At 46.5% G+C, this 14,081-nt stretch overlaps 5 protein-coding genes across 5 annotated transcripts; 3 read left to right on the top strand and 2 right to left on the bottom strand.

The window, feature by feature from the left end:
- The first annotated feature begins 735 nt into the window (after window positions 1-735).
- LOC128710201 (importin subunit alpha-3) lies at window positions 736-3,460 on the top strand. Its single transcript, XM_053805245.1, has 5 exons — window positions 736-804; window positions 1,739-2,620; window positions 2,706-3,032; window positions 3,098-3,274; window positions 3,359-3,460. Exons 1-5 carry the CDS (start codon window positions 736-738, stop codon window positions 3,458-3,460), a joined length of 1,557 nt encoding a protein of 518 aa, XP_053661220.1.
- A 4,868-nt stretch (window positions 3,461-8,328) lies between these two features.
- LOC128709504 (40S ribosomal protein S15) lies at window positions 8,329-8,803 on the top strand. The gene has a single exon (XM_053804508.1). It carries the CDS (start codon window positions 8,350-8,352, stop codon window positions 8,797-8,799), a length of 450 nt encoding a protein of 149 aa, XP_053660483.1. The 5' UTR covers window positions 8,329-8,349; the 3' UTR covers window positions 8,800-8,803.
- Window positions 8,804-8,981: 178 nt separating this feature from the next.
- LOC128708760 (uncharacterized) lies at window positions 8,982-9,631 on the bottom strand. Its single transcript, XM_053803740.1, has 2 exons — window positions 9,363-9,631; window positions 8,982-9,291 (listed from the first exon to the last, which is right to left on the bottom strand). The coding sequence occupies exons 1-2, from the start codon at window positions 9,629-9,631 to the stop codon at window positions 8,982-8,984; spliced, it is 579 nt and encodes a 192-aa protein (XP_053659715.1).
- A 438-nt stretch (window positions 9,632-10,069) lies between these two features.
- Window positions 10,070-11,571, top strand: LOC128708763 (probable asparagine--tRNA ligase, mitochondrial). Its single transcript, XM_053803742.1, has 2 exons — window positions 10,070-10,186; window positions 10,273-11,571. Exons 1-2 carry the CDS (start codon window positions 10,070-10,072, stop codon window positions 11,569-11,571), a joined length of 1,416 nt encoding a protein of 471 aa, XP_053659717.1.
- Window positions 11,572-12,435: 864 nt separating this feature from the next.
- On the bottom strand, window positions 12,436-12,984 carry LOC128707362 (short coiled-coil protein B). The gene is made up of 2 exons (XM_053802314.1): window positions 12,933-12,984; window positions 12,436-12,857 (listed from the first exon to the last, which is right to left on the bottom strand). The coding sequence occupies exons 1-2, from the start codon at window positions 12,982-12,984 to the stop codon at window positions 12,517-12,519; spliced, it is 393 nt and encodes a 130-aa protein (XP_053658289.1). The 3' UTR covers window positions 12,436-12,516.
- Between the last annotated feature and the right edge of the window lie 1,097 nt (window positions 12,985-14,081).

Here is a 14,081-nt window from a genome sequence, read left to right on the forward strand (position 1 = left end):
TTTTCAGCATTTCAACAAACAAGTCATAATAAGCATTAATTTCTATTTAATAGCAAATTTCAGTTTTTGAGAAGCTGGCTGCTCGTTTGTAAATGACTGTACATTCAATCAAACAAACCAAGATGTGTAGGATATCTCAAGCACCGAGACTTTGGGTGAATAAAAACCCACGTATTCAACGAATAGACTGCTCAGAAAGTACTGCACTAAGCAGATGTATTTCTTTTAAATTTTAGATTGGTAGAAACATCCGTTTATGGGAGCTGATCGGTACATTTGTGTTTTTTCAGCAACCTTGGCGTGAATGAATAGGGAACCCCATCTGTCATCCGATGTGTTGTCAAAGTGCGCCTAGTGAGCAGACCTGTCGTCTTTTTATACACCTTGATTATTCACCATCAACTACTGTGAGAGCAGCTAAATTTTTGCTCCTAGTTAAAAAACAATCTAATCCTGAATATTTCGCATTGAACCCTGCAGAACTGTGCCACCGAAGGTGTTTCCGTGCGCTGGAAAGTTCTACATCGCAGGCTGTTAAACGCGATACGCGTTTTTACGGCACATTCTTACCTCACCATCTGCCATCCCATTGCGAAGTATCTAGTGTTGGTGCGAACGGGACAGCGAGGCGGATCTTGTGGTAGTGCGAAAGAGTGAAAGCTAGCAGTAGCGAGTGTGAGTCAGGAGCAGCACGTTTTGTTCAAGTCCCAGCAGTTTTGCTTTTCCCCCACGAAAATGGCGTCGATAGACTCCCAGTCGAAGAATCGCATGCAAGGATTCAAAAACAAAGGAAAGGATCAGGATGTAAGTATGACCATTCACGGGGACCCGGGCTGCTACTTCGCGACACGCTGCCTCTAAATGTTGCGTCGCACGCAGCAATTGGGGTGTGTGGAGGGTGAAAAACGGGATATAAATTGTCACTCAGTTCCCCGATGCTGTGTCAGTGAATTACGTTTCCGTTTCGAGCGACACGAGGATGGAAAGCTGATCTCGCTGCCGGGGTGGGGGGTCTATTCCGGCGATAGAATGACCCCGTGTCGGCGGAACAAATTCGTGCGAAAAGCAGAGGAATATGCTTCAGATAAGGCCGAGAATGTTCTGTGGTTCGTTTCCTCCACACATGCCACCCGCAACACGCATTCGTGTCGCTCGGGGTGTTTTCCTTTGTATTGAACGTCAATCGAGAGTGTGTAGAAGAGCAATGTGGTATTCCGCGATGTTCCTTCTGTTGTGTGAAGGTGGTCGGTGCGGATGTGTGCCTCTCCCTGGCCACGATGATGAATCGGCTCGTCGCGTAATCATAAATGTGAAGCGCACTGTTGTACGACGACGTGCTGCGCCGTGAATTATTCGACGGTGGCCGGCCGCAACCGCTAGTGTTGGTAGCGTACGGGCGTGTGCAAAGCAGGTGCGCGAGAGGGAGGTTCAGCACTGTGCGTGTATGTTTATTTTTACGATTGTGTTGGATCGTTGAGTCAAAACGGCTCGATACGATTTTCTAAAGCAAGCGCTCTCCGAGGTCATCCTGGGATATGGGTTTCTGTTGCTATGATGTGGTGGTTATTTGGAACAATGTTGACCTTTCGTGGCGCAGGTGCATATATATATATGTATTAGATTAGACATCGGCAGCGGCAGTTGTTGCTATCTGCACAAGCTACAATGGGAAGATGATCACGACGCAAAACATGCACGGTCCGTTGATGAATAACTATGCATTCGCTACATCCAACAGGAAATGCGACGTCGACGAACGGAGGTCACGGTGGAGCTGCGCAAAAACAAACGCGAAGAAACGATCCTCAAGCGACGCAACGTTCCTCAGACGGCAGAATCGACGGACGAGGAGGATTACACACTACAGTCGAATCTGAAGAAACTGGTCGAGAAGGCTGGCAACAGCAACGACAAAGAGGGACAGCTGGCCGCAGTCCAAGCCGCCCGTCGGCTACTGTCATCGGATCGCAATCCTCCAATTAACAATCTCATTGACAGCGGCATTCTTCCGATTTTAGTCAATTGTCTTGAGCAGGATGATAACCAGGTGCTGCAGTTTGAGGCGGCCTGGGCCCTCACAAACATTGCGTCCGGTACGGCCGCACAAACGAACCAGGTCGTCCGTGCTGGAGCGGTTCCGCTATTCCTGCATCTGCTCAATTCACCAGCACCGAACGTATGCGAACAGGCAGTTTGGGCGCTCGGCAACATCATTGGCGATGGGCCTAGCCTGCGGGACTACGTGATTAAGCTGGGCGTCGTGCAGCCGCTGCTGTCCTTCATTCAGCCGGAAATTCCGATTCCCTTCCTGCGCAACGTCACCTGGGTGATTGTGAACTTGTGCCGGAACAAGGATCCACCGCCGCCGGCCGCCACGATTCTGGAGATTTTGCCAGCACTGAACATGCTGATCCACCATACGGACATCAACATCCTGGTCGACACGGTGTGGGCATTGAGCTATCTGACCGATGGTGGCAACGAGCAGATCCAACTCGTAATCGACAGCGGTGTTGTGCCGAAGCTGATTCCGCTTCTATCGCACGTAGAAGTGAAGGTACAGACAGCAGCGCTACGTGCGGTGGGTAACATCGTCACTGGATCCGATGATCAGACACAGGTAAATGGGAGCAAGCGTAAGATTGAGTCCCGATGCAGCGATGCTTAACGATTTGGTTCCGCTTTTTTTTGTTCCCTTCCATCAGGTCGTGCTGAACTGTGACGCACTGTCACACTTCCCCAAGCTGTTGACGCACAGTAAGGACAAGATTCGCAAAGAAGCCGTATGGTTCCTGTCCAACATTACGGCAGGAAACCAGTCGCAGGTGCAGGCCGTTATCGATGCTGGTCTGCTACCGAAGGTGATCGATAATCTGAAGCACGGCGACTTCCATACGCAGAAAGAGGCGGCTTGGGCGATCAGCAACCTAACGATCAGTGGCAATCGCGAGCAGGTCGCACAGTTGATAAACGATGGTGCTGTTCAACCGTTCTGCGATTTGCTTATGTGCCAGGATTGTCAAGTTATCAATGTATGCGACAGCTCAGAATGCCTCAACGGGTAGATAAGTAATGCGTTCTCCTTTGTATTTTATAGGTTGTACTCGACGGCATTAACAATATGCTGAAATTGGCCGGACCCCACGCAGAACATGTCGCCAATCTGATCGAGGAATGTGACGGTGTGTCAAAGATTGAAGTTTTGCAAAATCACGAGAATGTTGAAATTTATAAGCTCGCGTACGACATCATCGAACAGTTCTTTTCGGAAGATGTAAGCCACCGACGGGAATGCGATATTCATCGCATGTTTTATTTGGTTGTTAAGCGTGACTACATGAACGCGGTATCTTTACAGGTTGACGAGGCAGTCTTAGAAGACCTAAGACCTGCAGCCGACGAGAGCACGTTCCAGTTTAATCAGAATCCAAACATTCCCCGCGATGGATTCAACTTCTAAAATGACCGATGGGAAGCGGAGAGAATGGGATTCTGCAATCGCACATCATCAGAACCATGATACACAAGACACCGGTACCATTAGCGAACGTCAGCGGAACCATCAGTGGTGTATATCGCCCATCTAATACGACACAGCAGACAACTACGATACGAACACAACCTTTAGGACATGCTTTTTGGCGCGACAACTGCATCGATAGTAGAGAGGCATTTATTTGGTAAATTTTAATTCTGGTCAACTATCGTCGTACGTGGACCATAGTAAATAGCAGAAACAAATTTAAATGGCAAATGATCGAGGATCGTCCATATCACCAGAATACTTATTTTAGAAATATCTTCACCATCTGTCACTTTTGGTGAAGAGCAGTGGAGAGTGTATTTGTATCTGAACTCTGCTGCTCTACTTGCAATTTGTTCTTTAGCGGAACATTGTCAAACTGCTGGTATTGATAACTTCCATTTGCGTTCTGAACAACACCCGGCTGCGGGTGTTCTAGGTAATGTAGCTTGAACAGTGCCTCCATAGAAGGGCTTATTATGATTCAGGACAAAAGACGCATAGTTTTGTTGACGTATTAGTTAAATTCCTGTCGTGTAGTGTATCGATCATTCATCTTTAAGCGTCGGTTAGTATTGTCTAATCTTCGCTTGCGTTACTGGTCAAGGACTACCAGTATATAGCGTTGCATAAGGAACTTTTTGGACTATTTTCATGCTAAATATTCATTTGTTAAATTCAAGAGCACATCATCTGCTGTATAAACCAATGAACGTGAACTTCATTGCAGACGTTGCACCTCTGTAGCGGGGATTGGGCTATCTGCAAAACCCGCAAACTACACGTAAATATCGATATTTATTGAAATTCAAGGACTGATGACTTACCCGTATCCTATCTTCCTACTGACGACCTGTGTGACCGATCCATAGCCCGACACCAACGACCAGAAGACAATGTGCAGGAAATCCCTTAGCTAAAAATGGGTGACAGGCGTGCAAAGTAGGGACTTATCACAAAACAGAAGCAATGTCATTGTATCTTTCTTATATATTTACTAAGAATCGAGAGTAGAGGTTGAGGTAGAATTGAAGGGAGGAATCTGGCAGTAACATCGTTGTTAACCGATTGGAAACCATGTGTAGGCGAATGAGAGCACAGTTGCATAGACCAAGATATCGAAGAAACGCAATTACAAACAGCTATCTGTTTGGTATAGTTGAATTCTGAACCTTCTCTAACCTGTTCGCTTTCATTTGATTAACAATGGCCTTCCGAAGGCGGCGGTATGTGTGCAACAGCAGACCTTCCTTAAGAACGGGAGGATCTCACACTTTGCACCCAGGCTGTTCGGTTCAACCATATAGAAGGAAGTAAGAGGAAAGAATTATTCGAGCAATCCTGGAGATAAAGGTACAACAACACTAGGAAAGCAGGACAACAACACAACACACACGCAAAATACTACACACAAAGCACACCAAACGAGACACATGTAAGCCTATGTGCTGTGTTGGGGAATTCTTTTATCGAGCGTGCGTTTACGAAAAGCCACGAATAACAATGATTGTGATTCTATGCGGAAGCTAGCCGCACCAGATAGGCTACACCTTACCGCTGTAAATAGATCCCACGATACAGGAAGCGACGAAACTTAATATCTCCTCGCAGCATCCTCGACCGGAGGCAAGTTCCTGCGGAAAAGGGCGATTTTGCTGGTTGAATTTTAATACGATTTTTTTTTTTGTTTTTTCTTTCCCTTCTTTATGTGTTATTCGTTGCAAAGGGGGAGTGTACTCAAAATGTCCTAGGACACGACGCGGTATTGCCACCCGTTGCGTGGGCATATATCGCCAGTCAAACTGCGCACAAGTTGCGTGCAGTTAGAGATGTATAAAAACAAACAAACAAACAAACAGGGCAAATATATTGAATGCTGGCATTTTTTTATAAAAAGAAATGTGGTTCCCATTCATGGGGTCAGACATCATGATCACGCGATCGTGATCATTCAAACGATTTATCGCTTGAGGCGAGGGCTGTGTGAGGAACAAAAGCTAATTAATTAAGCGGAATGTAAAGAAGAGTGAGAGAATTAGGAATTTTTAGAAAATCACTTCAGGAAGCGAAAGGAAGCAAGTAATAACAGAACTCCTAGAGGCATCGGTGCCATCAATAATTTGAGGCTTTACACACCGATGTTTTGTGATCAAAGACACCTTCTATTGGTAGAAGTGTGCTGATGTTGAGAGAGTAGGGGCCGTAGGGTGTACTCAAAGGGGCAGGACAATTTAGCAGTGATGCATACGAAAGGGCAGCTCATCGAAAACGAATGAGCACTACCTACCGGTTGATGGAACAGCAGATTGGTTGAGTTGTGGTTGATTGCCTTGGCGTTCGCATTAGGAAGCATACTGATATTTTTGTAAAATAGTATCTTTTTTTTTAATTGATGATTCTACAGCGCTGCAATGTTGCAAATAGTAGAGCATCACGGAATATTAATGCAAGTATAAAGTAATTTATTTTCTACGACTTACTAGAAAAATAAAACGCAACGCGAAACTAGAGCTTTTGCGGGGGAAGATTGCATACACACTTACAGATAAATGTGCACGTCCCCTCCATCTCTGTTTGGACGCCGCCAGATCGGCGGGTGGCAGGTGTACCCCGGAACGGGAACGAGAGAAACAGTATAGAGAACGTTGTAACATATGTCGCCAACGAACCAGCGATCCACAAAGAAAGTCTGATTTGATATGAACTCTACTGTAACATGGGCGCGCATATGGAAGCACAACCTTTTTGCGGTATGATGTTTCTGCGTTTTCCTACTCTCCATCTAGTTCCTTCTCTCTCTTTCTCTCAAACCCGGACGGGAATCCATTCACAGTTGCAAGGATATCATCCCCACGGTATCGGAAAAGGGAGAAGATGGCACGTTTGATTGTCGACAAGTAATATATCGGCGAACGCGCGCGCGAGTGCACCGTGTGCAGAACGGGCCGCCGCATTCAGTTAAGCTTTAATGAAATGGGAATAGTTGATCAGCCTACGGCCAGGGCATAAAAGAAGACGCCAGTGATGAAATCGGGGGCGTGCTCGTCGAATGCGCGCGTATATTCGGGTAGCGTGCGTGAGTCAGAACGGATCTGGCGTTGGTGTGTTTTTGTCAGTCCGCGCCACAAAACACGCGCGAATGCCGCGTGTTTGGGCCGCCCCAAACATAATTGTACATGTTTTACAAACTATTTGCCTCTTGCCAAAAGTGTTTAGTTGAGCCCGGATGTAGGGCTCGATGTGACGGAGGCGCACTACGTTGTTTTCCCCCCCTCCTCCTTCCTCCTTCCCTGAAGCAAACCATTGTCCCCGTCGCCTGTGGAAATTGGAAACGGGATGAGTGGTTGATGCCGGCAAAAAAAGAAAAGATGATGGGTGCATTGGAACCGATGGGGAAGACATTTTCTTTCCCATTGTTCACCGTGCAAGGATTCAAATCTGTATAAATTCTTTATATATATACACACATAAGAGTCACACAAGCAGAAAAAAAACACACAGGACGAGAGAACAAACGTACCATTTATTCCAGGAGGAGCATGTGTAAAGAAACTGTCGGAAATCGAAAATGTGAATCTACGGCCAGAGCAGAAGCTGCTGCGTTTCTCTACTCACACAAATCCAGGTGTGTAATACAGTTGAAAGCAACAGACTATTTTTTATCTCTATCAACGAACCAGAAGGAAACTCGAACCTCCTGAACTTCACAGGACCGTTAACACCCTTACAAAAGATTTACAAACCAAACAACAAACGAAAAGAAAAGGAAAACTCCATATAGTGAACAGTGTAAGCTTTCAAAATTTGTTTCATTTGTGTCCTTCTGGGGTAAGAAAAGAATAACAAAATTGACTTGATACAAATTATTAAACGGTTTGTGTTGTTTTACTGGTGACATTCAATACGAGAAGGTAAGACTTGCAACTGCATTGCTGTATTGATGTACTTGATTGCTGTATACCGGTCTTTCTACGGTCGGATGAAACTTAACTCGTCTCAAAACATACCTGTCACGACAAACGATGCTGGGACAACCAAGAACTTACATAATTCCAGTACTCACATACGCCTCTGAGACATGGACTTTGTCCAACTCTTCTTCCAAACCCATATGTTTGGCAGGATGTAATGAGACTCACCAGGATCCGTTAAGTCCTTTTAATCGTCCGCCGTCAAATGCACAGGGAACAAACGTGATGGGCCCATATTGAGATGGAGTGATAGCGTGGATGTGGACGTGGATGGGAAAATTGAATTGACTGCAGAAGGCTCTCGGTCGTGGGCGGTTTAGAGGACTTCTGTGCCGGTTGCGTAAGTAAGATAGTAAGTAAATCCATCGAAAATGGTATACGATTAAAGAAAAGATTGGTTAAACGTTGAATTTGAATTCTTACACTGTACGAATTACTATTTCACTATCACCAATCGATGGCTGACTACTACTACTATTATTTTTATATTCCAATTCTTGTGTGACTTGAGGAAAGGAAATAGATTTTTTAGCTAGAAATAATCAGAAAACGGATAGAGGTAAAAGACCTGTGTATATGATTTTCATAAGACAATTAACGGTCTGTTCAAAAACGAAGTGCCCATGCAGCAGCAAGTGAGAACGCAGTTATCAAAACGCAAGGATGGCGCTCACCAAAAACGCAGTGAGAAACGCATGTAGTCACTCACGACCGTCAGTTGTACATCCGCTCGTTTGACAGATGCTCTTTTTCAACTCGCTCTTGGTCGCAAGACGACGTAGCGCCGTGTGATTTCACGTAAATTTCGGATTATTTGGGACGTAGTGATCGGTTGATCTATCCCAAACCGCCACCATGGCCGACCAAGCACCGGAGGATGGAACCAAGAAGAAGCGTACCTTCCGTAAATTCACCTACCGTGGTGTGGATCTCGACCAGCTGCTGGACATGAAGCAGGAGGCCCTGGTGGAGCTCATGCATAGCCGGGCTAAGCGGCGTTTCAAGCGTGGACAGCGCAGGAAGCCCCAGGCCCTGATCAAGAAGCTGCGCAAGGCCAAGAAGAACACGCCACCGAACGAGAAGCCGGCTTGCGTGAAGACGCATCTGCGTAACATGATCATCCTGCCGGAGATGGTCGGTTCTACCGTGGGTGTGTACAACGGCAAGACGTTCAACCAGACGGAAATCAGGCCCGACATGATCGGCCACTATCTGGGCGAATTCTCGATGACGTACAAGCCCGTCAAGCACGGTCGTCCCGGTATCGGTGCAACCCACAGCTCCCGTTTTATTCCGCTTAAGTGAAGTGTGAGTGGTGTTGGTGTGGTGTTTATTTTCCGTCGAAAAAGGGTGATGAAAATACAAGACCGATTGTAAACAAACTACTTTCCTGTGCAATCTACTCATTTGTTGTTCATTCAACGTTTTCCACACCACCAGCAGGCGTGGGAAATAAATCTGTGCCCCGAAAGTAGCAGAGGTGGGTCCTAGCAGCAACAGAATCGACAACATTCGTGCTGTTCCGTTTCAGCCTCTTGCAGCAGTTTCCGGTTGGTGGTCTTCCGCTGTGGAGCCCACGGTATGCGTCCTTCCGGTGCGATTTGATTGAGCTGGATTGCTACACGGGCCGGTGCGCTGCAGGCACTGCAACGTATTGATTTGGTCCAGTTTGCTAGCGGTGATCCGGTGCCGTTGGCCAGGCTGCCTGCTGTTGGTTTGGCGGATGTTCGTCTATGGCCGCCTGCATCCGGCGAAGTCTTTGGACGGACGGGATAGATGTTTTCTCGACGAAGGAAACTATCAAAACGCGCGGAGATGCGAATATAGTTGTAGTATTCTTGCAAATGAACGCTTCAAAGTACACTTACTTCGGTCGTGTGTAGGTCCAAATGTTATCCAAACGTTTCTTACTCATGATGGCCCCGAGACGTTGCAGTAGGCGGATGTTTTCCTGCTCAATCTTCTCCTTTCGTTCGAGTTCTTTCTGTTGTTTCTTCAGCTTTTGGGCGATATGAATCCGTTCCGGGGGTGGATGAAAATCGATGGCTGGCATGGCCGTCACCACTTTAATCCGGTGGTTAATGTAACGTTGCATCTGCCACGGGCGAATAAGGAGTTTTTCCTTCTTCGTTAACATTGCGACTCGACGACCGCGCTGCTCCGAACGATGAAAATTTCAAGAGTAAGGTTTCCCGTAAACAACGTTTCCGGGTCAGGTTTCTATGGAAATCTCGTTACCGATCGTTGGTATGGCAACGACAAAGCGGTCAGGGTCGGGGACAGCGGTAAGGTTAAATGGTTTTGATATGTTCAGGGTAATATATTTCAACGCAAGCTGAAGGAGAAATGATAGCACTGAATCTCATGGTACATTTATACATATATCGTTCGGTTTAAATCCACAATGAGGAAATCATTTATTTCAAACATAGAAACCGACATCGATGACGAGGTAACAGTGCGTAGCGATTTTTGGAACGTTCCCCGTACAGTACAGTGGTAGCATGGTTTTGACGTTTCTGTGGCTTGACATTGACTAAAAACACATGATTTCAAAACAAAATTGTGCGCGCGAATGGCTTTGCTGTGTACCCGGCTCTTGTTGCGGAATTCCACCCGCAATTACCATTTTTATCGGATAAAAGACCTCTCGGTGCAAAACTGTAAACCAGGACACAAAGTGAATGTAAAAGTATGTCGTAACGGGCATCGACCTCACAGGAAGAGGTGCAGTTGTGCAACATTACCCGGTGTTTTCATTCCAATATTTTCTTTCAGGGATGGGTCAAATCCGTTCGCAACATGAAGGGAAACTTGTTTGTGGACATAAACGATGGTTCGGCACCGCAAAACTTTCAACTAGTCATTAACAAGGAGAAAAACATCGACACTGCTTACGGTTCTTCGGTCGAAGCGTGTGGTGTAGTCGTTGCTTCACCAAAAAACCAGCTCGAGCTGCACGTAGACTCGTTAACCGAGCTGGGGAAATGTCCCCTGACCGAGGGCTATCCTTTTTATCCAAAAAAATCGTACCCCCCAGAGTACATCCGAAATCACTTGCATTTGCGTTCGCGCGTTAACTCCATGGCGTCGACGTTTCGGGTGCGACATGAGGCCACACGAGCATTCAACGAGTACCTGCAGCAGGATGGCTTTGTCCAGATCCACACACCCGTGCTAACGTCCAACGATTGTGAAGGTGCAGGGGAAGCTTTTCTGGTGAAACCACTGAACGATCAGCTATTGAAGGGTATGGCAAAGGAAAACATTCCCCTCGAACATGCGTATTTCGATAGACCCACCTTCCTGACAGTTTCCGGCCAGTTGCATCTGGAAGCGATGTCACATGGGTTGGACAAGGTGTACACTTTCGGGCCAACGTTCCGGGCCGAAAACTGCAAGTCAAACATTCACCTGTCCGAGTTCTACATGCTGGAGCTGGAGGAAGCATTTATGGACACACTCGAGGCGCTAATGCAACGGGTCGAAGATATGTTGAAGAAGGTTACTACCAGCGTAATTAAAAGAAGCGCTGCGGATTTGCGTTTAGTCAGAAAGTTAACTACCGAAGGCAAGCTCGAGAAAGACTTTCATTGGATGGACAAGCCATTCCCACGGCTGACGTACGAAGAAGCAATGAACATTCTGGAAGCGAATGAAGATAAGTTAAAGTCACCCGTTCGTCGTAAGGAAGGCATCAATAAGGAACAGGAATTGTTTCTGGTCGAACACTGCCAGGGTCCGGTATTTGTGTGCTACTGGCCAAAGGAGCTGAAGTCGTTCTATATGCGCGAAAGCGCCACAAATCCTCTGCTTGTCGACGCATTAGATCTTCTAGTTCCACATGTTGGAGAACTGGTGGGTGGCAGTGTCCGTGAGGATAGCTACGAACGTCTGGAACGAAAGCTTCCAAACCAGGACGTTCTGCAGTGGTATTTGGATCTGCGGAAATTCGGAAGCGTCACGACAGCAGGTTTCGGGCTGGGATTTGAGAGGTATTTGGGGTGGCTTTTAAATGTCCACAACATAAAGGATGTGATACCGTTCCCACGGTGGGCACATAACTGCGTGATGTAGGAAGTCCAGAGACCGGTGTGTTGCGTGTGAGTTTGCAATTTATTTAATACGAAATAAATATAGTAGAGTATTCCAATTTGCTACACGTTATCCCGTTAGCGTTTGAGTAACATGTACTTTCTTACAGATACATGGGGCAAATGGGAGCGATGATAGTACCTGGGTGTGAATTAGCACAAACTTAAGCTTAGTAAACCCTCTCCGGAATGCACGGTTCTACCGCATGGTAGAGACAATAAACACTAGTGATGGATCATACAATTCACTTTTCGGAATGACCCGAAGTTGTTTTTACCAATTTGGTTAAGTGTAGGAACACTTTTGCGACTCCGGCCCGCAGTTGGGGTAAGAACCTATTGCCCTACTTGGACTAAATTCGAACCCGAATTCGATCCACCTACAAGCATCGTTGAACTTACACGGCATACTTGAAGCCGATTAAGACGCGAATTCACTGCACCTAAGGCTCAGTTTCCTTGTACCATCCTTGAACCTGCTGAACCATCCTGTACCTATGGGTTTACCTGAACCGCTTGCGGCCCCGATCAGCATATCGCTAATAAACACTAAAGAAACGTAAAAGACAAAACATGCTCAGCCAAGGCATCTATGAAAACAGATTAACAACAGTCGAATGCTACGCGATCCGTGTGTTCTAGCAGAGGCGTGATAGTGTCCAGTGGCACCTGGAAACTTCCACGACATGCCGGCCGGATATTGCGTCTTTCAAGCGTTAATATTAATTCAAAAACCCTTACTCTAGCCTAGTTTTGTCGGTATAGTGCACTAATGGTCACTCGGCCAGCACTTCATACGCCTGGTGTGTGTGTGTGTGTGTCTTTGTGTTTTACTACAATAGCAACAGCTCGTGGAATATCTTTGGCTTCGAAGTGGATCGTTGTCGCTGCAGCGAAGAAGCATTTCGGTGTCGCGAGGATTCAGACCTTACTTTTTCTTCTGCACGTTGTTCGGCGTGGTCGATTGGAACACCGACGAGGCGGACATCAGGTTTTCGATGTACTGTCCGAGCACCTGGTTCTCCGAGCGCAGCTTGAGATTCTCTTCCTTCACACTGTCCACTCGCTGGGACAGATCGTCAAGCGTGTTCTGGAGTTCCAGCACCTGAGCAATGAGACGGGCCTTTTCTTCCTGCTCGTCCGCATCCGGGCTTTCGTTTTCTAAAAACTGCTGTGGACTAGAGTTACCATTCGTGTAGGAACTGGCAATCGAATCTAGCGAACGCCCATTGCACATATACTTGGAGCTTTCGTCATCATTGATTATGACTGCATAGGAAAGGAAAACAAATGATTATTCATTTGGTGAGTGGGTCGATTAAGAGCGTGTTTGCACACGGTTACCTTCTAAATCATCATCTGCCAATGGGATATCGTCTTGTGATTTCAGCGACATGATCAGTTCGATGCTGGAAATGGTCCCGGAGGCAGCCAAATTGAATTTCCACGGAAAAGAATTTTCTTCACCCTTTGCTGATACCAAAACAAAACGAGCGAAGAGAAAACGGAATGAGTGTACACAAGGTTCGATGATAATTCAATTGTCTGACAATCGTGGCACGTTTAGCAACCGCAATTGCTTGTTGACATACATATCCCAAGGTGTTTATCGAGATGATAATTATGTACATAACTTGGTTTTACACGTTTTATTACTTTTGTGTTTAATATGAAGCTCACAAAACTACTTTCCACCTGAGCAGTATGCGATTGATGATAAATGCATGTGCCTTTCGAAACGTAATTCAAAATCACGTTTTCGACTAGAGAGAACCTGCCCTTTTTCCAATTGTCGCTCTGCCTGCGTTGAACGGTATGACAGCTGTCAAAGCAGCTGCTCGGAAACACGAAAAAGGAGCAGAATGTTGTCAAAAGGGGGACAAAACAAAGAGAACCCCCATAACTGCACTGCATAATCCGTGTTTTCATTTCGTGTGGGGCAATGGAACATCGCAACGAACCAGTGGATCAAGGCCAGTGATGCTATCGTTTAAAGAACTTCCTTCGTCTGCAGTGAAAGCGTTCTGCAGCCATTAAAAGTGCGCAACCGATAGGCAGGATCTGCAAAGCAGCAAGCCAAAGCAGACCAGCAGCAGCAGCAGTCAGGCAGACAGATAGACAGTTCTTTTTGTTGTTGGTCGATTGGTAATTGTCGATCGGCGCTAGAGAAGGGCAGAGAGAAGGGCAACCTTTTCACCCTGTAGGGCCGTGCTTATTACGTATTATTACAGTCTGCATCGTGACGCCAGGCGGAGAGAAATCTACGACCGAAAAAGGACCCCGGGGCAGTGCATGAAATAAGAGGAAAAAATGTCTAATGTGCGTGCGTGTTAATCGTATGCAAACGCATGCATACGAAGTGCATCGAGTGCACGGTTCGTGGCGAAGATGATTTGCGCTGTTGCTGCACGTAAGAGATGCAAGGTGCAGTTCAATGTGTAGCATCGAATGTGTGTGGATCGCCTCTTCCCGGACCGACGAGTGATACGCAAA

The sequence above is a fragment of the Anopheles marshallii genome, chromosome 2 (genome assembly GCF_943734725.1).
Source record: "Anopheles marshallii chromosome 2, idAnoMarsDA_429_01, whole genome shotgun sequence".
In the NCBI taxonomy this organism is placed as follows: Eukaryota; Metazoa; Arthropoda; class Insecta; order Diptera; family Culicidae; genus Anopheles; species Anopheles marshallii.

Coding starts and splice junctions, on each gene's coding strand:
- LOC128710201 (XM_053805245.1), top strand. CDS start 736: ATGGCGTCGATAGACTCCCAGTCGAAGAATCGCATGCAAGGATTCAAA. Junction 2,621..2,705: donor GATCCGATGATCAGACACAG/GTAAATGGGAGC, acceptor CCCTTCCATCAG/GTCGTGCTGAACTGTGACGC. Junction 3,033..3,097: donor AGGATTGTCAAGTTATCAAT/GTATGCGACAGC, acceptor TGTATTTTATAG/GTTGTACTCGACGGCATTAA.
- LOC128709504 (XM_053804508.1), top strand. CDS start 8,350: ATGGCCGACCAAGCACCGGAGGATGGAACCAAGAAGAAGCGTACCTTC.
- LOC128708760 (XM_053803740.1), bottom strand. CDS start 9,631: ATGTTAACGAAGAAGGAAAAACTCCTTATTCGCCCGTGGCAGATGCAA. Junction 9,292..9,362: donor TGGACCTACACACGACCGAA/GTAAGTGTACTT, acceptor GCGTTTTGATAG/TTTCCTTCGTCGAGAAAACA.
- LOC128708763 (XM_053803742.1), top strand. CDS start 10,070: ATGGCTTTGCTGTGTACCCGGCTCTTGTTGCGGAATTCCACCCGCAAT. Junction 10,187..10,272: donor GACACAAAGTGAATGTAAAA/GTATGTCGTAAC, acceptor ATTTTCTTTCAG/GGATGGGTCAAATCCGTTCG.
- LOC128707362 (XM_053802314.1), bottom strand. CDS start 12,984: ATGTCGCTGAAATCACAAGACGATATCCCATTGGCAGATGATGATTTA. Junction 12,858..12,932: donor GGCAGATGATGATTTAGAAG/GTAACCGTGTGC, acceptor TTTCCTATGCAG/TCATAATCAATGATGACGAA.